Source organism: Puma concolor, chromosome D1 (genome assembly GCF_028749965.1).
Source record: "Puma concolor isolate L17-30 chromosome D1, mPumCon1.1.hap2, whole genome shotgun sequence".
NCBI classification, from domain to species: domain Eukaryota; kingdom Metazoa; phylum Chordata; class Mammalia; order Carnivora; family Felidae; genus Puma; species Puma concolor.
The window spans coordinates 26,787,199-26,814,721 of record NC_141676.1 but is presented as its reverse complement, the minus strand read 5'-3'; the positions used below and the strand labels follow the sequence as shown (position 1 = coordinate 26,814,721).

At 49.7% G+C, this 27,523-nt stretch overlaps 1 protein-coding gene and 1 long non-coding RNA gene across 18 annotated transcripts in view; one reads left to right on the top strand and one right to left on the bottom strand.

Annotated features, from left to right (window-relative positions):
* LOC147576553 (uncharacterized) overlaps positions 1-5,574 on the bottom strand; it is a 29,106-nt gene extending 23,532 nt beyond the window's left edge. For all 3 annotated transcript variants that reach the window (XR_015240903.1, XR_015240902.1, XR_015240901.1), the window contains exons 1-2: positions 4,947-5,574; positions 4,388-4,434 (exon numbers count right to left, since the gene is read on the bottom strand). This is a non-coding gene — a long non-coding RNA (uncharacterized LOC147576553). The remainder of the gene's footprint in view (positions 1-4,387; positions 4,435-4,946) is intronic.
* CD44 (CD44 molecule (IN blood group)) overlaps positions 2,992-27,523 on the top strand; it is a 91,191-nt gene continuing 66,659 nt past the window's right edge. For 3 of the 15 annotated variants that reach the window (XM_086677690.1, XM_086677686.1, XM_086677685.1), the window contains exon 1: positions 2,993-3,285. In XM_086677690.1, coding sequence (XP_086533816.1) covers positions 3,219-3,285 — 67 coding nt within the window. In that variant the 5' untranslated portion in view covers positions 2,993-3,218. Of the gene's footprint in view, positions 3,286-27,523 lie in introns of all 15 variants that reach the window. The other 12 variants (XM_086677689.1, XM_086677687.1, XM_086677693.1 and 9 more) reach the window with 10 other exon arrangements.

Below are 27,523 nucleotides of genomic sequence, written 5' to 3'. Positions count from 1 at the left end.
CTCCCTCTCCCTGCCTCTCTCCCTCTCTTCTCCTCCCTCCCTCTCCCTCTCCTTTCCTCCCTCTCTCTCCTTTCCTCTCTCTCTGTCTCTCTCCCTCCCTATCTGTCTGCCTCCTTCTCTGTCTCTGTCTCTCTCCCCCTCTTCATGTAAGGATAGAAGACAGCCAGCCCTCTGCAAACCCAGAAGACTGTTCTCAGCAGAACCCAGCCGTGCTGGCGCCCTGATGTGGGACTTCCCAGTCTCCTGAACTGTGACAAATAAATCTCTGCTGCGTAAGCCATCCAGCCTGTGATGCTCAGTTCTGGCAGCCCAAGCTGACCAAGACGGTGGTGATAGCCACACAATTCTGTGAACGTGCTGAGGGCCACTGTATGGCTGCAATGGTAAATGTTAGGATATGTGTATTTTAGCACAATAATAATAACAACAACAATAACAGCAGCAAGAACAACAATAATAATGAAAGTTCTATGGCTCACTATTTCCTAGGGGTCAAGTTCAAACTTCCTGGCATAGTCTATGACCTGAGCTGGCGGGGGGGGGGGGGGGGGGGGGGTGGAGGAGGGTCCTGTTTACCTCTCTGGCCTCCCTTCTTGCTGTCCTCCCTCGATATCTTCATCTAATCGAACATGCAAGCCGCTCTATGACATTGCCTGAGCAAGTCATGTGCTTTCACTTTTCCCTGCTTAGTCACAATTTTGCTTTTAGTCATGATAGCAAACACATTTACGGAGCTTACTATATGCATATATATATACATATAGTGCTTAATATATGCAGGACTTTTGAGTCATTTACTGCTCACCAATCCTACGGAAAGGACACTGATATTAACCCCATGTTAGATGTGAGAAAAACCGAGGCCTAGAGGCTAATTTACTTGCTTAAGGTTGCACAACGCAATGTACGAGGCCAGGCGTCCTGGTTCCTAAATCCTTGCAATTAATTACTACAGAGTAATGCTGTTGCTGGATGTCTTGTGCCCTTGCCCTTTCTTCTGAAGAATCCCTCCTCCTCCTTCAAGACCTCAAATATCACCTCCCTTGGGAAGGCCCCCTGGTCTGGTGTTCCCCAGGAAAGGGTGCAGTGCTCTGCGGGCTCTCTTCTCTCAGATGGATATAGCAAGATGGCTATCCATAGCGATCTTCTGCCGTGGATATTGTCACACATATTTCACAGCACATTTCTTATTGTGTGGTGACAGCCGGCTTGTGAGTCTGATTCCCCGCCAGAGTGTGAGGCCCCTGAAGATAGATAGGGCAGATCCTTTCCATCTTGATACTCTTGAGCGAGCGCTCGCTACATGCTTGATGAATAAGGAAAGCTGCATGCACTTTCTCTCAATTTTTCAATTTCTTTCAATAAGTAACAAAATCAAAAGGGAATTCCTTTGGCTCGGGAATGCTAGCCTGGCAAGAATTCAGTCCCACAGTCCCTGACAGCCATTACCATTTTCTATGTACCCCACCAGGCGAGAAGCCCATTCAGATACACTTTCAGTGATCCACATGAACAATAAACACTGCTTTTGCTTTTCAAATGTCAAATCACTGGATGTTACAGGTAGATATGAGATTATAATGCAAAGTATGATTTTTCTTTTTTTTAAATTTTTTAAATGTTTTATTTATTTTTGACACCGAGAGAGAGAGAGAGAGAGAGAGAGAGAGAGAGCGAGCATGAGTGGGGGAGGGGCAGAAAGAGAGGGAGACACAGAATCCGAAGCAGGCTCCAGGCTCTGAGCTGTCAGCACAGAGCCCGACGCGGGGCTCGAACCCATGAACTGTGAGATCATGACCTGAGCCGAAGTCGGACGCTCAACCAGCTGAGCCACCCAGGCGCCCCTCAAAGTATGATTTTTCTAACGCGAAATCCCTCCGGGGACCATCTCCCTCCCCTTTCTGAGATGTATTGGGGAGGACAGATAGGGGCAAGTGGATTAATGTTTGCTTAGCTAGGAGTATAAATAGGAGCAAGAGAGAGTGGGTGGATATTTGGTGGGTGAGAGGGTGGATAAAATGGCGAATGGAGATGTGGATGATGGGCACTGGATAGATACACTGAGGAACAAATGTGGCTGGCTGGCTGGCTGGCTGGAGAGGAGGACAGTATACAGATGGATGGATGTAGGGTTATGAAGAGGTGTGGAAAAGTGTATGGGAAGGTGGAGGAGAAGTTGTACGGGAGGGTCGTTGGAAGAAGAAGTGGGAGATGGATGGCTAGAAGAAAGGATGTGCCGTTGGACAAGTGGATGGAAGGGGGTGGGAAAGATGCAACAGCCCTGTAGGATGTGAGCAAAGACGGGTAGAAGATGAATGGGCAGGTGGAACGATGTTTGGGAGGATGAATGAATACAGGTGACTGGATGGATGAATGAGTGGATGGGTCCAGGTGCCAGCCTGGGACTGGAAGATGACACATGGGTTGGAGGAGGGAAAGAGCAGCCCCCTGGCTGGCCATCCTTAGCTTTCTCTGAGCCGCCCTGGTAAGAAGGAAAACTCCACTCCGCTTCTCTTTCAGGGGAACAAGAGTGCGCTCGTCCTCTTCCCCTGGGAAGAATCACAAGCTCCCCACCCCTCCTTGCCACCGTGAGCTGGGGAGCGCCACTACCCAGTGCCGGACCTCGCCCCCATCCCATCTCCTGTCCCAGAATATCCAGCTGCCGGTGAAATCCTAGAGATCACTCTCCAGCGCCATTCACAGAGAAACCTAGCGGAGAGGAGGGGTCGGAGGCTCAAACCCAACCGGGCTAAGATTTCAGGACGGGCCATCCCCTGGCCCGTCCAGAGGCCGCCCTTCCAGCGGGCCGGGAGAGGAAACCGGTGCGTCCCGGGGCTCACGGGCACCCCCGGGGCCCCCGCGGCGCCCGTTAAGGCCGCCCGCGTTTACGGTCTCTGCGCGGCTCCGGGCGCGGGGCGGGGGCGGAAGGGCCAGCGCAGGGGAGGGCTGCTGCGTCTTTAAACCTCTGCGGGCTGCTTAGTCACAGCCCCCTCGCTTGGGTGTGTCCTGCCCTCGCTCCCTCCCTCCCTCTTAGGTCACTCTTTCAGCCCTTGAATAAAAACTGCACCCAACTTCCCAGGCGCCCTCATTGCCCAGCCGGACCCCAGCCCCCGATAGGCTCGGGCCGCCCAGCTCGCCCCGTGCTCCGCCGGCCCCCGCCCAGCGCACCGGACCCCACCCCCGGCGCCCCGCGCTCGCCCCCTCGGTTCGCTCTCACCATGGACAAGTTTTGGTGGCGCCTAGCCTGGGGACTGTGCCTCTCGCAGTTGAGCCTGGCGCAGATCGGTGAGTGCCTCGGGGGCAGCGGGAGGGAGTGGCCCGGGCGGCCGGGACGGACCCTGCAGCCACCTGGCTGAGTGGGCCCCCGGGGACGGGAGGCCAGCGGGCGGCGAGCGGCGTGGACTTGGTGAAGGAGAGCGGGGCGAGGATTTGCGCTAAGTTCTCGGAGTGTGGGTTGGTGCGAAGCACCGTTTTGTTGAAAGGAAAAGAGAAAGAGCGAAGAAAGTTGGCCGGGCCGGCTGCCTGCGCGCAGTTTTGGGTGAGGTCGCGGGTGCCGGAGCACAAGGCAGAAAGTAACTGTACTCCAGGGTGCGCGCCGCCGGTGTCTGGACCAACGGGCTCCTGTGCCCAAGGGCGCTGGAAGCCTGGCTGGGCTGTCCCCGGGCAGGGCAGGGCTAGGCGGGGCAGGGGCCGGGGCTACTGACCAGGTGGCCACAGAGGTGTTGGTGTGAGAGCTGGTGGCCATGAGCCTTCCAGAAAGGGGTGCCGGCGCCCTGCGGCTCCCCACCCCGCCTGGGTTCCAAAGCTCTTACAGTTGGCTCCAGTCACTGACTAGCGCTTGTGGGAACTTGAACCAGCTCTGTGAGGTTCTGGGTTTCCACGAGGTGCCAGCCTGGGGCAGGGAGTGTGAGGTGGAAAAGCAATGACTGAACCAGCTACTCAAACCTCCTGCTCCTGCCAATCAGTTAGGGGAAATCCAGACAGTAAGGTGGCTCATATTCCCAGCCTGGCAGTCTCAGAGCAGGGAGGGGGGTGGGGGGGTGGGGGGGTGGGGGGAAGCCTGGGCATCAGGGTCGTGTTAGGGACCCTGGACCTGGGGCTGCTGATACCCCCATCCAAACAGGGGCTGTATCTTTCAGTGACTGTGGAGTGGGTGTGGGCATGTGAGGTAGTCTGGTGAGACCGAACTCCAAGCGTTCCTTCCCTTTGTCTATATATGTACAGATAATTACATGGCTGATTTGCTTATTGCTAGCAAAATTAATTCTTCTTTTAAGAAGTGCCAGCTGGGTCATTAAGACAGCTCAGCCTATGGTTAATTCTGCTCGGCAAGTATTTATTAAACCCAGCTCTGGGGGGTACCAAGAAAGTAAAGATACAGTCTTACCTGGATCCTGCAGACTGGGAATAAGTGGGGATCAAAGATTCAGATTCCTGAAACACATCAAGAATAATAATGATAATAATCATAATAATAGAAGAAATGACAGCACCAGCCAGCATTTTACCGCACGCTTTCACTGTGCCGGGCACTGTGCTCAATGTTTACAAGTGTTGCCTTATTTTGCCCTTACGGTGGCCCAGCGAGAAGCGTCCTGTTACTAGCCCGGCTTCAGGAGGGAAACAAACCGAGACTCAGAGAGGTTAAGTAACTTGCCAGTTCTCACACAGCCAGAAGGATTGGTGCGCATGTGAACCCAGGTCCATTAGTCTGTGTTTAGTGGGAGTACGTTAGACTGTATGTATGGCATGGGCATACTCGGAAAGAGTCTGGGGATGGAGGGTTGAGGTGGACCCGAGGCCATCGGAGGCTTCCAAGGCGACCTGAGCTCCAACAAGTCACTGAAAGGCAAAAACACTTGGGACGCCAGAGAAGAGAAAACCTGGAGTGCAGGAAGAGCCCTGGCCTTCTCTGAGACCTCCAGGGAACTTTATTTGTACATTACCTTCTGGTGATGTCTTCTGCTTTGTTTCTGAGGATTCTGACTCTTGACTCCTTCCAACCTGCCTCCCTGATTCTTCTTAAGGGTCGCATCCCCAAATATTTGACACCATCCTGACCCAGAGACCAGAGGGTTCACTCCTGCCCCACGTTTTCATGCTCCTTTTGGGAAGTGTCCTTTGGAGGAAGCACAAAAAAGTGCCAGTGGCAGTAACTGCCTGGGCCTTGGCTTTCATGTGCTTGTAACATTGTTTGGAAGGAACTGAGACTTGGAAGGGAGATGCGACTTCACAGCAGCTTGGCGGGGCAGGCAGAGAGGGGAAGGAGGCAGAGGAGGGGGAGGAGAGGCAGTTCTTTTGCCCCAGGATCCCAGTTGGGGGTGGGGGACCTCCAGAAGACAATGAGGAAACTTTGGAAAGGAGCAAGGCTTTGGGGAGGAAGAAAGGGTCCATCCTTCATATCCAGAAGCAAAAAGTAGAGAAATGGCTAGATGTAGTTAAGCAACACTGGACAAGAAATTAAGTTGGAGGACACTATGAATTAGGTGTCATATGCAGGAAGTAGAAAGTGGCCCTGGGTGGAGGACAAGTGGGATGAGCCCTCCCACGTCTCGTGTCTCTTTTCTCCTGTGGGCCAGAGGTCACTGCTGGGGAATTGCGCCCCTGGTGTTGAGAAAGAGGGGTACATCAGAGAGCTCTTGGGGGTGACAAGTGCCCTTCTGCTCCCTGGGAGTATTAGAGACCCCTCTTCCTGGGAGTTAGGGCTTTGGCTGTGTTTTCCCAGGTGGAGAAGCAAGAAATCCATCACTACTGAGGTTAGCATCAATTAATTCAGTTATTCCCCAGATACACATTGGACATCTCATTTCCTGCCAAGGCGCCGTGCCAAGTAGGTGTGTGTGAGGCTGGCGGCCAGTAAGAAATGGTTCCATTTTCTTCCAAATTGCCCCACGCAGAAGCAGCATGGGCAGCATGAAATTCTTAAGTTATGACAGATCCCCTTCCATTCATTCAACAAGTATTTCTTGACTCATTGTCATAGACTCACCAATGGGGACTCCAAGGACCATTTAGAAAAACCCTTCTTTTTCCCATGGAGGAAGCAGACCCTGAATAGGAGGGAGGAGTGACTTTCTCTCTCGCAGCAGACGTAGGGCTGGACATCTTCCATCCATGGGGCTCTGAAATACCCCCATCACCAAGGACTCCACCTCTGTCCCCGGGGTGAGCCTAACACTGGTTACACACCCTAAATGCTACCTTCCACATTCACTACAATTTTTTATTTTCCTCTGTAATATACACGGTTTGAGCTTAAGATAAAGAATAATGGTATATATTTCTTACCACAAAACAAAAGTGCTTCTCGAGGAAGAGGCTCTGTACTGTCCTAGGGCCTCTAGGGCCTCCTTGGAGGATGGCTAAATCCCTCAGAGGTAAGAGCACCCCTGTTGTAAAAGCCTGACGCTCCTATTGCAAAGTAGGGTTCTAAGTCCCAGGAAATGCATTTACTGAGCACTGGCTTTGTGCTAGGCATTCCGCCAGGGGGTTTGAATAGATTATTCTATGGAAGCCTCATGACATGCTAAATATGTTTAGTTAACCCCATTTTCTAGATCAAGAAACTGAGACTCAGGGAGGTGTTATGACTTGCCCAAGGACACACAGCTAGTAAATGGTGGAGCTGGGATTTCCCATTGTCTAACACCCCCCCACCCCGTGTTGGACTCCAATGTTAACGCCCCTTTGATTCACTGCTTTGGAAATTGCATGCGTATGTCGTTCCCATATCCTCCCCATCCCTTGTGACCAGCTAACGTGAAGCCTGGTGTGAATGGCTTTCTTGCTCCGCCTGGCAGGCTGTGGACTCCCGGCTGCTCTACCCTGCCCTACCCTGGACTCTCTCTCCCTAGGCTTGGCCACAGCTGTCAAGAGATGCCAACCTAGTGATTTGTTACTAAAATAAGTCAATTCCCTTATCAGCGTCCAGCTGCCCTTCTAGACATGCTCTCATTTGCAGGCTTGGAAAAAAGGGAGAGGCTGTTCCTTGTCTAAGAGACAAGTTAGGGCAATGTCCTCTGCCTGAAAATGAAGAAAGAGGGCCTGCCTGCGGAAGCCCTCACCCCAACTCTGCCAGCATTTTGGATGCGTTGACCCAGAAAGCCCCTCCTCACATGCTCACTGGAAACCTTCAGTGTTTGTTTAGCAGACTGTACGTGCCCCAGAGAGGGAAAGTCTTGAGGACCTGGGTGGCAGGCTGACATGGGTTTCTACAAAAGTCAAGGATCTTGAACTGAAAGGCAGAGTGGAGCAGTCTCCCAGGTGGGATTTGAGATCAGTCTGCAGTGTCCAGGCTGTTAGTTCCAAGCTGGGGTTCCCTGACAGAGTGGAGGTGGGCTGGTGCTGTATCTCCCCATCACTAGGTCCTGGCTGGGGCTGGGCTGGGGCTGGGGCTGGGCTGGGGCTGTGGCTGGGGCTGGGCTGGGTCTGGGCTGGGGTTGGGGCTGTGCTGAGGCTGAGGGCTGGGCTGGGGCTGAGGCTGGGCTGGGGCTGGGGCTGGGGCTGGGGCTAGGACTGGGGCTGAGGCTGGTCTGGGGCTGGGGCTAGGGCTGGGGCTGGGGCTGGGCTGTGCTGGGGCTGAGTCTGGGGCTGTGCTGGGTCTGGGCTGGGGTTGGGGCTGTGCTGAGGCTGAGGGCTGGGCTGGGGCTGGGGCTGAGGCTGGGCTGGGGCTGGGGCTGGGGCTGGGGTTGGGGCTAGGGCTGGGTCTGGGCTGTGCTGGGGCTGAGTCTGGGGCTGGGCTGGGGCTGAGCCTGGGCTGGGGCTGGGGCTGGGGCTGGGGTTGGGGCTAGGGCTGGGTCTGGGCTGTGCTGGGGCTGAGTCTGGGGCTGGGCTGGGTCTGGGCTGGGTTTGGGGCTGTGCTGAGGCTGAGGGCTGGGCTGGGGCTGAGGCTGGGCTGGGGCTGGGGCTCAGCTAGGTCTGAGCTGTGTTTCCCCAGCACCTCTGTTCAGCCAACTCCACCCAGAGTCTAAAAAGGAAGTGACTCTTGTGAAAGAAGAGACGAAGCAGGTGGCAGATCTGACAGACAAAGCATGTTTCTCAAAGGGGATCTTTTTTGCTTCAGAAAGAAATTCTGGGGGATTGCACAGTGAGAAGCAGATGAGTCAATTTCCTTTGTGTCCCTGCTTGAATGGGAAGCACACTAGTGTTCTTTAGAATCATCAGGGTAGACTAGTGCCTCCTACCTTAAATTCAAACCCCACTTTTCACACGCTGAGCAAGTTGAGATATTTTCTTTAAAAAATGTGCTCCTCCAGGGGCACCTGGGTGGCTCAATCGGTTAAGCGTCTGACTTCGGCTCAGGTCACGATCTCGCGGTTTGTGGGTTCAAGCCCTGCGTCGGGCTCTGTGCTGACACCTCGGAGCCTGGAGCCTGCTTTGGATTCTGTGTCTCCCTCTCTCTCTGCCCCTCCCCTGCTCATGCTCTGACTCTGTCTTTCAATAATAAATAAACGTTAAAAAAATTTTTTTTAAGTGTACTCCCCAAAAGCTGGCCATCAAGGGTTTGGGAAGCCAGACCAATCCGGCAGAGTTAGGAAGGGGTGTTTCCTAGTCTGTGGTTGTGGAATCTGGCTTGGCATGGATAAAGTGATGGTGCATGCCAAATTTTCTAGGACAGTCAGGATTTCCAGTGTGCAAATGTTCTACCAGTTGACGCATGGTATATATTTTGACGAAGTGTCTATATACTTTTCTACCAATAAATGTATAGCTTCATGTGATTAGAAGTCAAAAACTTCACAAGCATCTTACATAAATGAATTCACATCCTTACAACTCCTTAATCGAGTGCCTGATTACATTGATGTCTGTTTCCGAAAACGTGTGCTTTGGAAAGAAATATTTAATATTCCTCTGCTCTCCATTTCTTGATCTCTCCAATATGTGAAGTACCAAGACGAGCTATGTATTTGATCCTTGCTTGCTAGATGTGGGCATGCATCCATTGTGGGTGTGCTTCTAAGTATGTATGTGTCAGAGCCCATGTGTCTACACGTAATGTGAATGTTGCTGGTCAGTCCTTAAGAATTTATCAGGTGTCTTCTGCGGGTCCCACACTGTGCTGGGTACTACAGAGGAATTGCGTGTCTGAGGTTGGCACTTAGAGCCAAGAACCTTGGGGTGCTGCAGAAAAAGCATGTAGCACTGATCGATAGCCGGGCCATTTTAGACTGTGAGGCTAACAGCATTTCTGAGCTGAGACAGAAATGCTGAGCTGAGCAAAGGAGACTGGAGGAATCCATGGAGGAGAGGAAGTGGCAATACGGACAAGATAGGATTTGAATACGTGAAAAAAACAGAATGAAAAAGGTGTGTGTATTTCTGTTACCCTGCTGTTAATTTACCCGCTCTCTAATATGTTAGTCAACTAGACAGTGTATTCAACAAACGTTTACCCCGTGCCTCCTCGGTGCACCAGGTAGTTTGGGCACTGGGGGGCTCATTGTCAGAAGGCCACAGTTCCTCACCCCTGACTAGCTAGCTCACGGTGTATGTAGTATTATATGGTTTCCTAGCTAACGGGCGACCATGTATCTCTGGCTTCCACATACTGGATTCTGGTAGTGCACCTGCCCTCCCAGAGTTGTGACAACCAAAAATGCCTCCAGGCTTTGCCAAATTGGTGGTGGTGGTGGGTAAAGCCACCCCACATTGAGAATCTGGTATCATAAGATGGCGGCCATTCCAGTAACCTCACCTCTGACTATGTGGTATCTGGTCCTCATAGGGCCCCAGTTAATTAGCCTTAAAACCCCACCGTAAAACCATGCAGGGAGGCCTTTTTATCTTTTGGGGCCACACTTCTAAAAAAGGGGAAAACCCAAAACCATCATATCTTCTATTATCCGTCCTCTTCAGCACTGTGGGAGCCCTCTGATATCAGGGATTGTATAACATTCTTTTTCTTTCTTTCTTTCTTTCTTTCTTTCTTTCTTTCTTTCTTTCTTTCTTTCTCTTTCTTTCTTTCTTTCTTTCTTTCTTTCTTTCTTTCTTTCTTTTTCTTTTCTTTCTTTTTTTTTTTTTTTGGTGGTCCCAGATCCGAGGGTTGGTCCTAGCTACTGGTAACTGTTGAACTGAAATGAATATCCAGATATAGAAATAACTTTGTCTTGTGTACAGAAGCATGCTGGACAGCATGCACAGGATGCAAATACATCTGTGTGTTTATGGTAACAGTGGAGATGGCTGTTTTGCTCAGGGCAGGGCGGAGAAGGGCGCTTGGCCAGTCAGCTGCCCACCACGGGGTTCTTATTTGGTCTGCCCCAAACAGGGAGATCACCCGTCTGTTTGTGGTTTTGGTGGCTGCTTGCTGTGGCTGGGTACGTCTGTCTGAGGACAGGGTTACTAGCTTCTTGGGCCAAGAAGGGAGTGGGAGCCAGGCAGATGATGACTCCAACCCCTAAATTTAAGCCTCAAAATAAAACACTCCCCAGCAGCAGCCCACTTGGAGGTCCGGTTATTTTGGAGATGCTGCTCCGAGGTTGGATTCCTTGAGCACCCTCCTGACCCCCCTGCTTCTGGAAGGTGAAGGTGGTGGCGGCTGGGAGAGAAGCTGAAGAGCTTCACAGAAGATTCTTGCCTTCTCTGTGGGTCTCCTGCAGCCCCTGAAGGGGCAAGCCTTCTGATGGGGAAGCCCGATGTCTGATGGGAAAGCCACACTGGGAATAGCAAACCGTGCCTCCTCGCCATAGAGCTCGCCAAGTCTGGAGTTGCCCACACCTGGGACAGCTCCTGCCTACCCAGGGATCGTCTGCCCAGTGAGACTCAGACACGGGGGAGGCAGGCGAGGAACGAGGGGAGGGTGTCGTGGGGGAAAAGAACATCCTGAAGCCAGACTTTCCCGAGTGCTGTGCACTGGCTGCCTGGGTGTGTCCACCCGAGGCAAGTGGCCCTCCTAAGTGCAAATGTGGGCAGACAGGTCCTAGGTGGGTGGGGAGGGCTGAGTCACCGAGGAGGTGATTTGCAAAACTCAGGCCCCAAAACTCTTCCTCGAATCTGCAGCTTTTGAGAGTATAGGTTAACTGCAAAACTCTAGCCAGGAGAGACTATTCCCATTTGCTCTGGTGTCATTGCCAGGGTCCTTTGGAGGTGCCTCTAAGTTCGTCTTTCTTCCCCACAACCTTTCTTGACAGTTAGAGAGAGCTCTTGTACCTTCTGCACTGGTTTCTTTGCAGTGCGTTGTATAGTTCTGAGATAACGATCACCACAATTAGTAACAATAGTAAATACGAACTGAGCGCTAGGTTGTGCCTGCACCGGGACCTTCTGTTTCCTATATACTCACCTTGTTTAATCCATCCGCCAACCTTATGAAGTAATGCTGGTATTATCCCTCTTTTAAGCCATAGGGAATTTGAGTAACTTGTCCAAGGCTACAGAGCTGGTAAGTGATGGAGCTCAGATTCGAACGTAGGGGGTCTGGCTACTGGGCCCAAGCTCTCAGTCACTGCGTTACTGCACTTCTCTTAGTACATGAAAATGTCAGGGCCCCCAGAAACCCGGATGGCGATAACCAGTAGTGCTCTGGTTTTTTTCATAAACTCCATTCGGGAGTCAGGTGTGGGTTGGGCCACAGCGTCCATGCAGCTAGCTTTGCCCTCCCCTTTGTATACATGATATCAGAAGAAGGGGCTGCAATTGCAAATATGAAGAAGTGGCCATGGAAAGTTCTCCCCATTCATACTCTGAGCGACTCGTTCATTCCAATTCCTGCATAGAAGTTCTTCTCTCCTCTATATGGTGGGGACTTAAGGAGGAGATAGGATTGACAGGGATGGTGGGTTGAGTTATTTGTTCATTATCACTTCATTACGTGTCCCCTGGATGAAAGGCAAAGGTTGCTTCTTGGTGCTTCTCCACCATCTAGGACTTTGGCTCCCGAAGGGACAAAGCTGGAAAAGGAGTCAGTCAAATAACAGGAACGTGTTTGCCCTCAGTGCAAGGGGTCCTTGGCCCGGGGCCTTCTCTCTACCAGCTAGAATTGATGAGGGAGGGAGGCAGCTCAGAGAGGAATCAGGAATCAGGCTGCACTCACCCTGGCATAAGGCAAGAAGCGAGAACTAGAAGTAGACGCAGCCCTCCCTCCCAGCCCTAGCCTACACCTAAAAATGGCCTGGCTTCTGTGTGTCCCAGCAGGTGACCCTTGCATGGGGAGGTGGGGGAGAGGGGCAGGGTTTCCTCTGGGTGCTTCACCTGAGAAACAAGCCACCCAAAGAAAGCTGGAGGCAAAGCCCCCTGGGGACATCCGACGCGGTCTGTAAGAAGGGACCTGTGCGTTCGGCCCGAGCTCGGAGGTTCATCAGATTCCTTACTTGTTTGAATGTCACTTGAGCAGGTCTGCAATGCCTTCCATGACACCAGTCGTGGATCTGGGCAGCATCTTTTTCCACCTCCTCTCTCAGAGAGCACCTGCCGAGCCATCGGGGTGATGACAGTAAAGTGTCTTCCCCAGTGTTCATCATTGTGCAACTTGAGATGCCCGGGAGAAACCAGCACTTCCATGTGACCAGTACCTGGTCTCCTGCCTCCGATCTAGATGGTGGTTTCTGCCCAGGCCCCTGCCCCCAGTCTTCACACACTCTGAAAGTAATAAACGAGGAACTGCCATCTGCCAGTCACAAATGCTGGCATTGCTGAGCGTGAGGTTCGAGAAGCAGAGTCCAGAAGAGCTGCACACTATCTTACAGCCTGCAGGGGACCGGTGGATGTCACTGAGTCAGGCCCACAGCCACCGGCTTGTGGCACGGTCACGTTTTCCTGCAAAGGGAAGGCACAGGTTCGGGTACCTACAAGAGTGCTGTTCGCACAGAGGTAGACCAGACTTGAAGAGGGAATCGGCACTGCCATAGAAGTCTTTTGTCCGGAAGTTCATCTTTGAGTGGATCTTCTGTCGAGGACAAGTTGTCTTCCTAGTGTCAGCCTTGGAGGGCAGGTACATCCCTCCAGACTTCCCAGAGTGACTTTTACTCTTCTCTGTTGTCTTGTTCCTCCATGATAATTCACAAAAACCCCACAAGCGTTATCTCCATCTAAAAGAAAGAAGTGTGAGGGATGCCTCTGAGCTGTGTATGGCCATCTGTTGTCTTTCACTGCTGAGCATATAAGCTCGTTACGGAAAAGCTCATGCTTTATGTACATTATATACATTTTTGTATTGCTGTTGTCCCCAGCTGTCGGTTCTGCAATTAATGTAGATGCTCAATAAATGTTCAATGGCTGGGGCCCCTGGGTGGCTCAGTCGGTTGAGCGTCCGACTTTGGCTCAGGTCGTGATCTCGTGGTTCATTACTTTGAGCCTCGCATCGAGCTCTCTGCTGTCAGCTTGGAGCCCACTTTGGATCCTCTGCCCGTCGCCAACTCTGTACCTCCCCTGCTCACGCTTTCTCTCTCTCTCTCTCTCAAAAAAAAAAAAATATATATATATATATTCGATGACTGAATGAATGAATGAAATTTCTAGATTTGGCAAAGTAATCTTTCTCATTTACCTTCAGTGATTTGTATAAGTTGCGACTAATTCTTTTTCATCCTTTTTTTTTTTTTTTCCTTTCTGGTCTATAGAAAACTTTTCGTTTGACTTTTTCTAGTGTCCCTTGTAGTGATCCTCAAACCTCCTTGAAATTGTTTTTCTCTGCATTCTCCCTCATTTGAGTGTATCTTTCTTGAAGTCCGATATGTCAGGCCAGGCAGGGGAGGTTCCCAGCTCATTAGGTTTTGTACAGTAGGACAGGGATCTTGACTTCCTATACATCTGTCTGCTGCTGTGCTCCAGCCCTCCCTTCCAAATCTGGTCTCAAGTATGAAAAACCCCAAGCCTCAAAGTCGTGTTCTCGGTGACACTCAGGGAAAAGATGTTGGCGTTTGGCCACTCTGTTAGAAGAAAAAAGAACGAGTTGTTTCTTTCAGTGGTTGAAAAGCCTTCCATTCCAAAGACCACTTGGGCCAGACCAGAGGTTTACTGTGGTGCAATGGAAATGGAGTTTGGCTTTGGAGGAGTCCCGTGTAGAAGGAGTAAGAGCTGTGAAAAGAGACAGACCTCAGGTTGATTCCCCCCTTTGCCACTTTAGGGTGGCGTGAGCTCAGGCAGTGCACGTGTTAAGTGTCTAGAACAACGTTTAGCATGTGGTTTCTAGAGCTAAGTGTCTGGTGCATAGAGGTGCCTCGAAGATAAAAATGGCTATTATATTATTACGTTCCAGTTTGCTGAACAAATCATTTCACCCCTGTTTACCTTTAATTTTCCATGCCTAAGATGAGAGGGCTGGATTCGAGTTGATCTATAAAGTCCTTTGCAGGCCTCATGATCTATAAATCCACCTCTCCGTGGGCCACGAACACCTAAGCCTCATAAAACTTAATGGAAAGAATAACACGACTATCATGCAGTGCCAAAAAAAAAAATTAAAAAAAGTGATGCCTGGTTTGTATTAAATGTCAGAAGTGAATTATTAATCCATGCCAGCAACAAGTCTATTCATCCAGTGACACTCTGAACCTCAGGGGGCAAGCGTGGCTCTCGGGAACAAGGTGCCTTGTTCAGAGGATTCCACTGGTTCCTCCCAGTCACTTGGGAATGGGCACATGAAGAAGCTTGGGCCAGAGAAGTTAGGAACATGTCTTAGTCACACAGCTAAAGATACAGGAAGCCAGTCCTGGGATTACCTGCAGGATCTGAATGCAATACCCTTTACCTTAAACTGTAGTTAAAAAACAAAACAAAACAAAACAAACCATTGCGTCAAGTGACCAGAAAATCTAACTCATGAAGAAGAGGAAAGATTATGTCCTTCACTCTCTAAGTTCCATGAGTAACTTGGATTTCTCAGCCTTCCTCAAGGGAATGCTATAACGTGTTGGTTCAAAACAAACCATAATGTTCAGCCAAAGCAATGCGTAGAGGGTGAGCTGTAGTAGCCTATGGAAATTAACTAGGGTGGCAATGGGGGGTCTTAAAAAAAAGAGCAAACAACATAACACACACACACACACACACACACACACACACACACACATATATATCTCCACACAAACATATACATACATACACACACAAGGCACGGGGCAAGGCAGACTTTTGAGATGGCAAATTGCTGCTTCTACTGATAACTTTCCAGATTCCTGCTAAGATATTTATTTCTTTTTCATAAAGCCAGAGAAGCCCTTTTTGCTTAGGAAAAGAAAAAAAAGGAAGGAAGGAAGGAAGGAAGGAAGGAAGGAAGGAAGGAGGGAGGGAGGGAGGGAAAGAAGGAAGGAAGGAAGGAAGGAAGGAAGGAAGGAAGGAAGGAAGGAAGGAAGGAGAAAAGAGGGAGGGGGGAAGGGAGGAAGGAAGGAAGAAGTGGTGAAGAAAAGGAAAAAAAGAAGTCCTAAAGATGGCACTACTTAGGAGCTTGCCAAAGTGGGTCAGAGACTAAATGCCCTGTCAGGGCTCTGATCTTCTGTCAGTCACTTAAAGTCCTTACTGAGATCACATCCATCCTGGGTGTGCCCATTTCACATCCATCTGGAATCCGCCCACCAGAAGCTGAAATAAAATGCCAGATGGGTTCCGATCTCTTGTCATACGCAGTGCCCTCAATTATTGCTTGGTCATCTGTGGCCAAGATGCCATAGCCAATCCCATAGACACAATTCTAGGAGAAGTGACAACCGCACGCAGCCAGTGGAGGTTTGGCGTTGCTCCCTCTTAGTCACAGGACTGTGGGCACCACTTGCCTTACAGTTTGCCTGTGTCCCCAGTTGTAAAATGGTGATAAACTCGTTAAATCAATCCACTAAAACATGTGGTGTCATTGGCGCCGTGAAAAGAAGTGAGGGGAGTGGAAGATCTAGTTTCTGTCCTCACAGAGCTTATTACAGTTTTGAGGGAGAAAAGCCAAACAGATGGAAGAACTCTACAAGACGATGTATCTTCAAGCGCTAGAAGATGACTCTCTGTGAGTGGTGAATGTGTAGGCTTCATGGAAGAAGTGGGATTTGATGAGGAAGTGGATGAGTGTGTGAAAGCAAATGGACAGAGAGAGAGGAGGGAATAGGCAACCCACTGAAGTGCAAAGCTTGAGCTGAAAGTTTCAAGTGGGGGCAAATGCATCTGGCTTGACGGGGTCAGGAGAGGGCTCAGCCTGACAGAATAAGAGAGGCCAAGCTGAGGAACACCGAGGGATGACGCTGGACAGCTTCCAGGTGATCAAGTGTCAGTGGCACCATCTGCAAGATCCAATTCTGCCCCCGGGAAGTTCTCACGACGCCCTCTTCAGAGGCCGCTAGACAGAGTTCAGAAGTGGGGCAGTCCCAGCGCTACTTGGGATAAAACTTCAGCAGCTTTGGCTGTGTTGGAGAGTGGCAAGTGAAGAGAATCCTAAGCAAGCCCTACAGTACCAACAGCAAATAGATTTCAGCTCACATCCCATTTCCCGTTGGTTATTAGAGGCTACCTGGAGGGCTGTGCTCAAGAGCTAAAGCTTGACTCAGCCTCAGATGGTGCTGTGATCCATTAGTGATGTCTGCCACAGGGTACTGTGATCCATTAGTGATGTCTGCCACAGGCACGTTATGGAAGGCTCAGCCCCTGTCTCACAGGGATAACATTACAGTAGAGCAGCAGGCTTTTCTAGTTTTCCATTCTGATGGTTGCATGTAACTGGGACTTTACCCACTCAAGTCTAGTCAGCAAGTCTTTCTGTAGACTCCACCTCCTTCCAGAAGAGTATAAATGCAGTCTCTTACCCAGAAGAGTTGAGTGACTTGCGCCTTCTCTCAAGATTCATTTGCACTGCTTTCCCGTCACCCCAAGTGAAGTTAGATGCGGAGAGCCAGGAATCTCCTCTGTTTGAACCAGAGCCAGACTCCTTGGCAAAAGGCCCCTTCTCCACATCAGCTTCTCCATCTGCAAACTGAGAAGACAAAAATGGTGCCTCACCCATGGGGGTGATAGGAGGAATAACTAGCTAATGTGAGTAAAGGCTTTGAAGATCAAAGGGTTGTAGGCACACGTTAATTACAACTTTTATCAGCCCTGGAGCCTCTGCATTCTCAGCTGCCACTTGGGGCTCTTCTGTGCCTCTTCTGTGCCTCCCAAATGCAAACAGCAACAGCATTCCACAGACTGGCCCCTCTGGGTCCTGCTTGTAAGATCCAAGTCAAGAAGGCTGGATTCTGAACTCCGGGCGGGCAAGCCCACCCTGGGCCACTCAAGTTTCCCACTACTCATGCCCAAGGGAGAAAGCAAGCTTACTGCCTGGGCAGGTACCATGAGATAGAACCGAGGTATAAACAAAAGGCTCCACCAAGAGTCACCTAGAAATAGCCCCCGGGTGAGATTAGGACACTCTGCTCTAATTCCCACCATGTCAAAGCCTAATTGTGTGACCTTGGGCTACTGGCTTTATCTGTCTAACGCTTCACTACACTGTGTGAACCACCGGGGGATAATAATCCCTCTGCCTCCCCTGGCCCTCTCCACCTTTGCCTGCTGGTGTGAAAGTGTTTTGTGCTGGTAGGCAGGAGCACGTGATATAGAACTACAAGGTCCTATTATTACCGGAGGTAACTTTCGCCTCTATCTCTGTCTCCCGTTGCTGGTTGACCCCAATCATTGAAATTGTATTCTTTGGAATGTTCACCAATCTCTTCAGAGCTGCTGTCCCCTCCTGGGCAGGGCTTATCTAGGAGGACGTGGTATGTGCTCAGGCTTCTCGGTTGTGCCATTTTCTGAGGCCTGCAGAGGCAGTCAAACTGGCAGGAGACGGGGCGGTGTCCTGTTAAAGCTGAATCACAACGCTCCTACTAGGATAACTCGGTAAAAGTACCAGAGGCAGGGGTAGGGGGGTTTTCAGATGCTTTGCTAGGGCTTAGAAAGTGCCAGCTGGCCTGGGCCCCCACAGCAGCAACAAAATACGGATCCAAAGAGGGAGACGAGGAGAAAGGGAGAAAGGACCCTACGTTATCCTGCGCTAGTGACAAAAAGCCAAGGATGATGGCGTATCAAAATGGGAAAGGATGCTGGACATTATGTGGCCCACTCACTTACTGGACAGATGAGGGAGAGACGTCGCAAAGATTCTGCAAGTGGCTTGCCCAAGGTCATGTAACTAGTTAGAATCAAATCCCTGGCCTTCTGATTCTCAGCCTAGTACCCTTTCCATTCCGTACTTTGAGATGATAGAGGAAAGGCACTAGACAAGAGGACACTGGCTAACCAGGGCAAGCAGACTAGCAGGACACAGAGAGGAAGCGGAAAGGGTATTGGGTTTTTTAACACAATGGAACATAGTGTAGGTGTTTAGACTCCACCGGAGCCTTTATTGTTCTTGGACTTGGTTTCCTGTGCCATACCTTGTATACCCATATTTGGTGTTGATCTTAATCCTTTTTGACTTAATGAGCACTTGGAAACCAGAAAGCCCAGTGCAACCTGGCCTGGCTTTTGCCCAGCCTCTCTGAGCAATTCTGTGAGCTGAGTCAATAATCAGTGGTTTTCAAACGATTCATTTGTTCCCTCGACACATGTTTATTGAACCATACTATGTGCCAAGCGCTCCACCAGGCACTGGGGATACAGTTTTAAACAAGGGAGACACGGTTTCTACTCTCACGGAACTTACAGTCTGTCTGGGAAGACGGAGAGCAAACAAGTGGGTTTTCCCGCATTGAATGGCAGTTGTGGAGAATGCTGTGCTAGAGAAGCACGGGGTCGCTGAGAGCATGTAACAGGGAGGCCTCCTCCCATCTGGAACATCAAGGGAGATCTCTGAAGCCCAGTAGTATGAATAGCAGTAACTATGCTCACAGGATGTCCCCAGTTCCTTGGAGGCCCTGTTTGTTGAGCTTCTCAACCCCAACCGTGCTCAGGACCAAGAAGCAGCCTGGTGGCTGGGTCCAAAACCCCTTCAGCCACCCCAGCCAAGGAAGCCCCTCCTCTGGCTGTCTCACACTTGGCTCACTGAGTAAGAGAGCAAGGAAAGGAAGTTCTACTCCTCAAAATCCTGAAAGCGACTGATTTTATCGTGTCTGTCCTGAAATGGACAGTGGTAAAAAGAGAACCATGGCACTCTCCAAGCTGAGTGAGACTCTGATGATGATGATGATGATGATGATGATGATGATGATTATCTTAATGAATGAGACCTTTAGAAGTATGTGTTGGGGGAGCAAAGTAACCCAAACTCTGGGAACCAAAAAGTGTCTTATGATGCCGGAGTTATTTTAAGCCACGGGAAAAAAATTCACAATTTACTTAGGAATCTTGAATGTTAAGCCTTGGTTTAGGGTCAGACCTCATTGATATTATTGCAAGTTTCTCGGCGGGGGGGGGGGGGTTGTTTGTTTGTTTTTGTTTTGTTCTGCTTTGTTTTTGAGCACCTTGTTGATCGGAGCTGGGGCCCGGGGTCTGGTTCGTGTGAGCACAGGAGGTCGTTTGCAGGATGGCTCCCAGCAGCCACACGGGTGCCTCTGTTGGGTCCAGGCAGCGGGAACAGGCAAGAACCCTGGGCGCAGATGTCCAACACCTGGCTGAAAGGCCCGGACTCCTTTATCTCCTTTGTTGCTGGGAACTACTTGGGGATGATGCGTGCCCCGTGTAACTGCTGTCTGTCACACGTGTCTTGGTATACCCGTATCGGTGCAAGCCAGTCGAATAGCTCTGTAACAGAACAATGAAACAGAAACCCTCGTAAAATGTTATCTTGCACAACAGAAATATGGAGGCCGGATGATTTTAGGAGCTCGGTGATGTTATCAAAGACCCAGTTTTCTTCCAACTTCCCACTCTGCCATGCCCATTGTCTGCCTGCAAGTTAGCCCTCTTCATAGTCTGAAACGGACTGCCAAAGTTCCAAGCATCCTGTGAGAAAAATAACAGTACCTAGCAGCAGGAGGAGGAATGCCTATTCACGAATGTCTCTCCCCCAAAGTTGGAGGAATGGCTTTTCCAGAAATCCTCACTTCCCTTTCCTTTTCATTGGAAGAATGGGGTCACATTCCATGGAACGCTGAGACAGAACCAGGCACTGGCCAGGAGAACTCTGACCACCCTGCTTCGCTTAGACCAGTCATGATTCGCCCACTGGAGCTGGGAGTTGGGGCCTCACACCCCCTGAAGCACGAGTTTGGGATTTTGATCAAAACCAAGATTCGATTAGGAGAACTTTGTTGCATTAATAACAATGTCTGTTAACAATGAGTAAGGCCCCGGAGGGCGTCCACCCACCTAGTAGAGTTGTGGTCAGAGACTGTATCTACAGTAAAGGAAAAAAAAGAAAACTAAGTTCTTGTGTTCCTAAGACACACCCTCCATCTTTTCGTGAGAAGACACGCCTAATGGATAGAGTTCACGTGGGGGACACACTGCATTTTGAGACTTTGTGGCTTATACTCAATCATAAAGAGCTGGGACTTTATCCTGTTTTCTCTCCCCGCAAAAAGCGTATCAGGGAATAACCTTAAATCTGTCGTAACTTCCGAGAAACAGTCAATCGTTTGTGCGCTTGAGCCCTTTATTATTAGAAACTCATTACTGCAACCTATCTCATCACTGCTAGAGCTGCATCATGCATGAGGACCACGCATCTGCAGTGATCCATTTAGAAAGAATTACTATGACCTTGAATGAATATCTCTTCCTGTAAATTATGAGATGATCATCCCCAAGGGAGATAGCTAGCTTCTCGTTTCTATAACTAGAGTGTTTTAATGTGTGTGAAGGGTCTTCAGCTCCATTATATAATCCAGCCCTTACATTAACTTCATGGTTAGCATTATTACCCTCCTGGATAGACGACAAGTGTAATGACTTTCTTAAGGTCATACGGTTAATTAATGCAGCTTTGGGATTTGAACCCTAGTTTTCCAGTCCCGAAGATGATGTCCGTGTCACCGCACTGTGTTGGCTTCCAGTGGACCTGACTGACTTCCTTTCGAGGAATCCGGAATTGACTTTTTAATTTTATATTAATAATCGCTCTTTCATAAGCAGGAAAGCACCTTCCTGATAATTTCTTTGAGTCTGAAGTTCAAGGGTCTAACATCTTAACATTTTAATAAGCCCAAAGATGAACGGGAGGGTTTTCTGGGACAGTACCCTGCCTCTATGCAGCTAGCTCATGAATCTAGTAAGTGGTATGTGGGGAGAAACTTTGGGATTTTGTTTTGTTTGTTTGTTTGTCTGTTTTCACCTAAATATCATTAAAGGATTTATGATGACTGCATCCAGGAAAGAGAAGCCCAAGAGATGTTTAATGCAGACCTCGAGGAGGGGTCTGCTTGTTTTGGGTATCTAATGACGAAAGAGTTGGAGGAAACGGATTCTATTAAACCAGAATGATTTGTGGTTTATTCCGAGGGTGAAGTTTCTGACCGTGAAGCTTGCCGAGCATCTGACTGGCTGGCTAGTTCCCAACCTACCTTCAGTTCTCAGCTGAAACGGCATTTCCTTAGAGAGACATCCCTTGGGGACAGCAAAGGCCTTGGGGAAGAAAGGCTTCCCATTGGACTAATTACTCAGCACCTTGTACTTCTGTTATAACATTTTTCATGCTGTGCTGTTGACGTGTTTAATATCTGTCTTCTATGAGCCATCACCTCCCCTGGGACAGTGACCTGGCCTACCTTACTCAATGCCCGGGTCCAAGGGCTCAGCACACAGGCGCTGAATGAAACCCTGTTGAATGAATGAAGCTGAGACTGGAATTCTCTTTCCTGAAGGCCTGTGTCCACTTCAGTGTTGGGGTGGTTCTGTGGGATCGTAGTTTACCATCGTGGATTCAGGCTGTGGTCTCTAAATTCAACCAACAGCACTTTATCTGTCTGTCTGTCTGTGTCTGTCTGTCTATCTATCTATCATCTATATACCTACCTATTATCTTTGTATCTATCTATGTATCTATCTACATATTTACCTACCTACCTATCTGTGTGTCTATCTATCCATTTATGTATCTGTCACTTTATCTATCTATCTATCTATCTATCTATCTATCTATCTATCTATCTATCATCTATTGAATCATCTTTCTATCAGAATAAGAGACAAGCGCTTAAAAGCAAAGGAGGGTCAGCAAGCAAGCCACATTTCTCATTCTGTCCTTCTTCATGGTGCACACCACCCAATTCCCACCTCCCCTCCTTATTAGTTGGCATCATCTAAGAAACAGCGTCTCCCATGACTTTCTGCAAGGGCACCAAAGGGAAGCTGAAGAGGTGCAATGTCTGACCACTCAAGACGGATGTGAAAGACAAGGAGGAAACATTTTCTGTTTCGGTAGAGGAAAAATGAGGCAAGGTTTGGGGGAAGCATGCCCTGGGTCCTCTACACTCTTCTTGCTAGGGACACAAGGAGGGACCTCCCATGGCTCCCTCTGGGACATATTTGGGGCAGCTCTCTCTTCTTTCAAACAAGTGTCCCCATATAAGCCCCAGTGTTCCTTTAGGACTGTTTCTCAGGAAACAGGAAATGTACCCTATTATCTCTTTGGGCTTCCTGTTCTTTATGTGGTTTGGAAGGCAAAAGTCAACAATCACTTCTGCATTGTTTGCTTTGTTAGAAACTGGAGAATTAATTGGGTTTCTTCTCCAAAGGAGCTTCCCATACCCTCTGGAAGGCTTTCAGAAACCGGCCTCTCTTCCAATAAGCCAGTAGGGAACGGTGTCTCTTAAAGCCAGGTTTGCTACCTGCTTCTAAAGGGCTGGCTTTGATACGGTTCAGTGCCCAGGGCAAGCGCAGGCTGTCAGGGACGTACAAGGGGAATTTGAGTCTGGTGTCCGGAAACTCAGAAGGCAGTGTGGGTGCTAGAGTTAGGCCTCGGTTGGAATCCTACCATTCATCAATTATGTGGCCTTAAGCAATTTACATAACGTCCCTAAGCCTCAGGTTTCTCATCCCTAAATTAGAGTAATAATACCTACTTGTCCGGTGGTGTTAAGGACGAATGAGATCATTTGCATGAAGCCCTTGACAGAATGACTGGCGTGGAGGAAGCATTCATCAGTAATCATTGTGATCATTGTGATTATTAGACCCAGGACCTCTCCCCCATTCAGCTCTGACTTCATTTCTGCTGCACCTGAGAAATGCTTCCCACTGCCTTTCATTCCATTTCTGGGCAAAACATTAGCCAATGGACTAAGATTGAATTTGGTGAGGAGGGCGCCCCAGAGTGCTGACACCAGCATGTGCTTACTGGAACGATTGCTGCCAACCAGATAGAGAAGCCTGGGATGTTCCGGGAACCTTGGCCAGCGTGGTGGCTGGTGAAAGCGAATGGGGAAATGCACCGCAGGTCCTGTCTTGTCTTGCCAAATGACGGTCGGTCTCCTGGGCTGCTTGTCTCAGCAGGACCAGCCTCTTCCTGCCTTTGGTCCTGGGAGTTGGTGGTGGGGCCGGCGGAGGAGATGGTATTTTCCACCCTCTCAGGTAGAAGTGTTTCTTTACAGCTCTGTTCTCCAGCCTCACGGTATGGAAGGGCCCTGAGGGACAGTTTAATGCGGTAGCTTCCTACTCTTTCTGGAAATTTTGGAGTTTCCCAGAGCCCACTTCCCTCCCAGAAGCCCAAGCTTGGAATTTCCTGGTCGTGGATGAGGGGCCAGCTTCTGAGTGCATAAAGGGCCCAGCCATCAGTCACTGGGGGGGGTTCAATTCTCTCATCTCCAAAAAGACCACTAATTGCCTTTACCTGCTTAATTCTGCTAGGTTCCAAAGAAGGGAAAATCTGGCCACTCCCAGCCACACGTCAGAAGTGACTAAGGATTTTGCACCTTTTAACGGGAGTGTTGGCACTTTTGTTGGATTCTAATTTTTGCTTTTAATTTCACGAGAGGGTGGCTGTGGACTGTTGTCCAGGCTGAAACAGAAGACTGTCGGAGCACAAATGGTTTTTCATGGTGTAAAGACATCAGAAATGAGAACCTGGGGATGCCCGTGGTACCAGGGAGAGCTAAGGCCAGTCGTTCAAGATTTATCTCCCTGTGGGAGAAGGAAAAAGCTTGATATTTACTAAGCACCTATTAGGAAACAAACCCAATGCTGCCGCCTCATGTATATTTATGATCTAACTCCCATAAACTCCTCTTTGAGGTACATACACAGCCGGTATCCACCGAATAAATGATTGAATTTCATCACAGCCATTTTACAGGCTGAGAAACTGAGGCTCATAAAAGTGAAGGAACTTGCCAAAAGATGGCTCAGCTCTCATGTGGTGGGGCTGGAATTCAATTCGGGGCTCCCCTCTCCCTTTTAACATCACACCGCGAGCTTCCATTCAGCTTTATAGGGCGTTAATCCTGTTCTTCCATCCCCAGAAGCAGAGGTCTTGAAAATTCAAAGCATCTCCTTTTCCTGAGAGTCTGGATTTTTCTGGCTCCTTGCAAATGAAGGGCCTGGAAACAGTTTAGAATTGCCGGGAGTTATCTTCGGGAAAGGAGGTGGTGGGAACTGCTCTCCCTTCCCTCTTGGTAGGGGCAGGGGGACCTCCAAGACCACAGAAGATGGGGGAGTCGGTTGCGGGCTGGGCGTCTCACTTCCTACTAGTGCAGGTGGAAGCGGCCGAGAGCAGTGTCTTACTTGAGGATTGTCTCACAACTGAAGAATGGTTTGACTTGGCCCGTGATGCTGAAATTCACTGTAGGGAGCACTGGGGCTGTTTGTAGTAATTTAGGAGGAGCGTCTCTAAGGAAATCAGTAATTCTGCCGTGTTTCCCTTAATTGAAACCATTCTTTCCCTCCAGCTTCGATGGGTCAGGTTCTAATCTCTGTGTGCTGGAAGGCGTTTATTTGGCGTAATCTGAGAGCGGGATGCCGGCAACACTCTCTTGTTGTGTCTATTGTCTCTTTCTGCTGGCCGTGCACCCTGCCTGCCGTATTTGTCACACCACCGCTGCCTGGATTCCAGAGCACGATGCCACGGTCGTGCAGGCAAGAGGGAGCCGCTGATGTTCCTGGGAGGTGCTTGGGGGAGCAAGTTAGAAAGAAGCGTAGACTTCTCCTCCTCGAGACAGGGGTTTGGGTCAGCTGGGGATCTAGAGGCCACCAAGCCCAGCTTCTCCCTGGTCTGATGCAGAAACTGAAGCCCAGGGAGATAAAGTGACTTCTCCAAGGAGACTGACAGCTTGTCGGGAAGAAGCCTGGCTCTAGGCCCCAGGTCACAGGACTCTTGGACTAATGCTTCTCCCCTTAAACCAAAGAAACGTTTATTGGACACCATACTATATGTCAGACACTGGGGATATGAAGATGAACAGGTGTCATCCCAATGGAACCCACTTTGTATCACTCGAGGCAGGCTTCTTCCTCGGATGATGTTTTACAAATAGACGATCTATCAGACAGCACGCAATTATGTAGAGTAAGAGCTACATCTCTGGATAATTAGGCTTCTGGCTCCTGATTAAGTGGAGGGCCTGAGTGGCTGTTACCAAGGACACGGTGGGCGGCTGGCCAGTTAATCAAGAATTCAGTCAGAGTACACGGCCCTTCATATTTGCGCTGTCTTAAATACACTTTAATCTTTGCGATGACTGGCTCACGTTGACCAAGTACCGGGTACTTGGCTCGGCGCCAGCTTCTTTGCTAAGTGTCTCAGAGACTTTTCTTCATTTAATCTTTAAAATTTTTTTTTTTTTTTTTTCAACGTTTATTTATTTTTGGGACAGAGAGAGACAGAGCATGAACGGGGGAGGGGCAGAGAGAGAGGGAGACACAGAATCGGAAACAGGCTCCAGGCTCTGAGCCATCAGCCCAGAGCCTGACGCGGGGCTCGAACTCCCGGACCGCGAGATCGTGACCTGGCTGAAGTCGGACGCCCAACCGACTGCGCCACCCAGGCGCCCCATTTAATCTTTAAAAGCCCCCCCATGAGGTAGGCATTGCCTTCACTCTACTAGCGAAGAAACGGAGGTTTACAGGTTAAGAAAACATGGCGGGCCTAACATTCCTCAAGAGCCCACGCTGGCTCTTGGAGCCAGGCCTTTCTGAGGTGAAAGGCTTTGAGCATGGCCACCATGCCATCCTACAGGACCGCGGGGTAAGGTGCCCCAGCACAGGTTCCCAGGAACTGTACAGGGAGGGATGCCCAAGATGCTGGCCGGCCAGGAGGTCTCAGCAGCATCAGACGGCTTGTGGGTAGGCGTCTCACAGCTGCACCGGGACGGGCCGCACCATCATTTCGTTTGATTTGCCTCCATGAAGTTGAGGCCAGGCCCCGGGAGGGACAGGTGCAGTCCACTTCCAGCAGCTCTGTACCCCAACAGAGCTCTTATCCCAGAAACCAGACCATTCGGTTGCCAACGTCTTTGCCTTCCAAGGTTCCCTTGTCTACCTGACTAAGCCCAAATCCTGGGGATCCTGGAGGCGAAGACAAATTCCAAAGACGAATTTCATCTGGGTGAGGAGGGGGGACAATTTCCTTTTGCTGGGTATCTGGTCACACCGAAAGCCCCATAACAAATGAGTAAAATATGTCCATAAGTTTACAGAAAAGCATCAGATGGCACAGACTTCCTGACAAAGCAGCCCCCGTCACTCTCTATCATAGAACCCCTTTTCGTTGCCTATGAACCTCTCTTTGTACCTGAAATTGCCTTGTGGCTATATTAATCATTTACCTGTATAGTGTCTGCCTCCCCACTCTAGAAGGTAAGCTCTTTAATAGGAGGAACCTTTTATGTCTCCCTAGCTCCCAGGCGTCCTATCTGGTACATAACGCTTGTCTCTTCTAGAAGGTGTTTTGAAAGGACACCTTGCACCGTGGCCTGGGGATACTAATGGTGATGTGGGAGGCCAGGATTTCATAGGAAGAGGCTCAGTTGTCCTCACCCTGATGTTTTTAGAGCACTTCTCAAATGTCCACCGTGAAAGGAACTCAGGCCTTCACCAGGTCTGGTCTCCTGCCGTGTCCGATCGCCATTTATTTTCAGGAAAATCAAGTCTTATTACCTTTGGCAACTTCCCAGAAGGGTCATTTGTTACTTCCTCCACTTTCAAGCCTCCTGGATCCGTGCATGGGCCATGTTCCTTAAAAGCAGGAAGTTGTGTTTGGCCCATCACAGCTGAACATGAAATGGTAAAGATTTTGGTCTAAACCCCCTGGCTTGAGTCAGATTTAAAAGCTTGTCAGAAATAAGTTCTCTGGAGCCTGGCATTCAAGGCTGGCATCTGTTATCCCAGATGAGATTTCACAGATTGAAAGCCCAGGAAGGGATGTGAATTACAAGCCATTAACTCACAGGGCAATCACAACGGTACCGATCCTGGAAATCTTTTGGCCCAGGTTTTAAAAAAATATGCCCACAGTCCAGCCTCTCCTGTCATAGGGCTTCTGCTTTGGAACATTTGAGTTACTCTTAAAACCATCTGAAGAATAAATAGTAGTAGGCTTCTTGGACTGGGAAGGAGAGTCTCCCTCTTGTGTGCACGCACATGCACACAGCCACCTACACGTCCCTCTTCTCTTCAGCACCTGAGAGACAGAGACAGAGAGAATGAGAAAAGAGAGAGTTTGAGTTATGAAAATGTGAACCGATGATTTCTGAGGCCT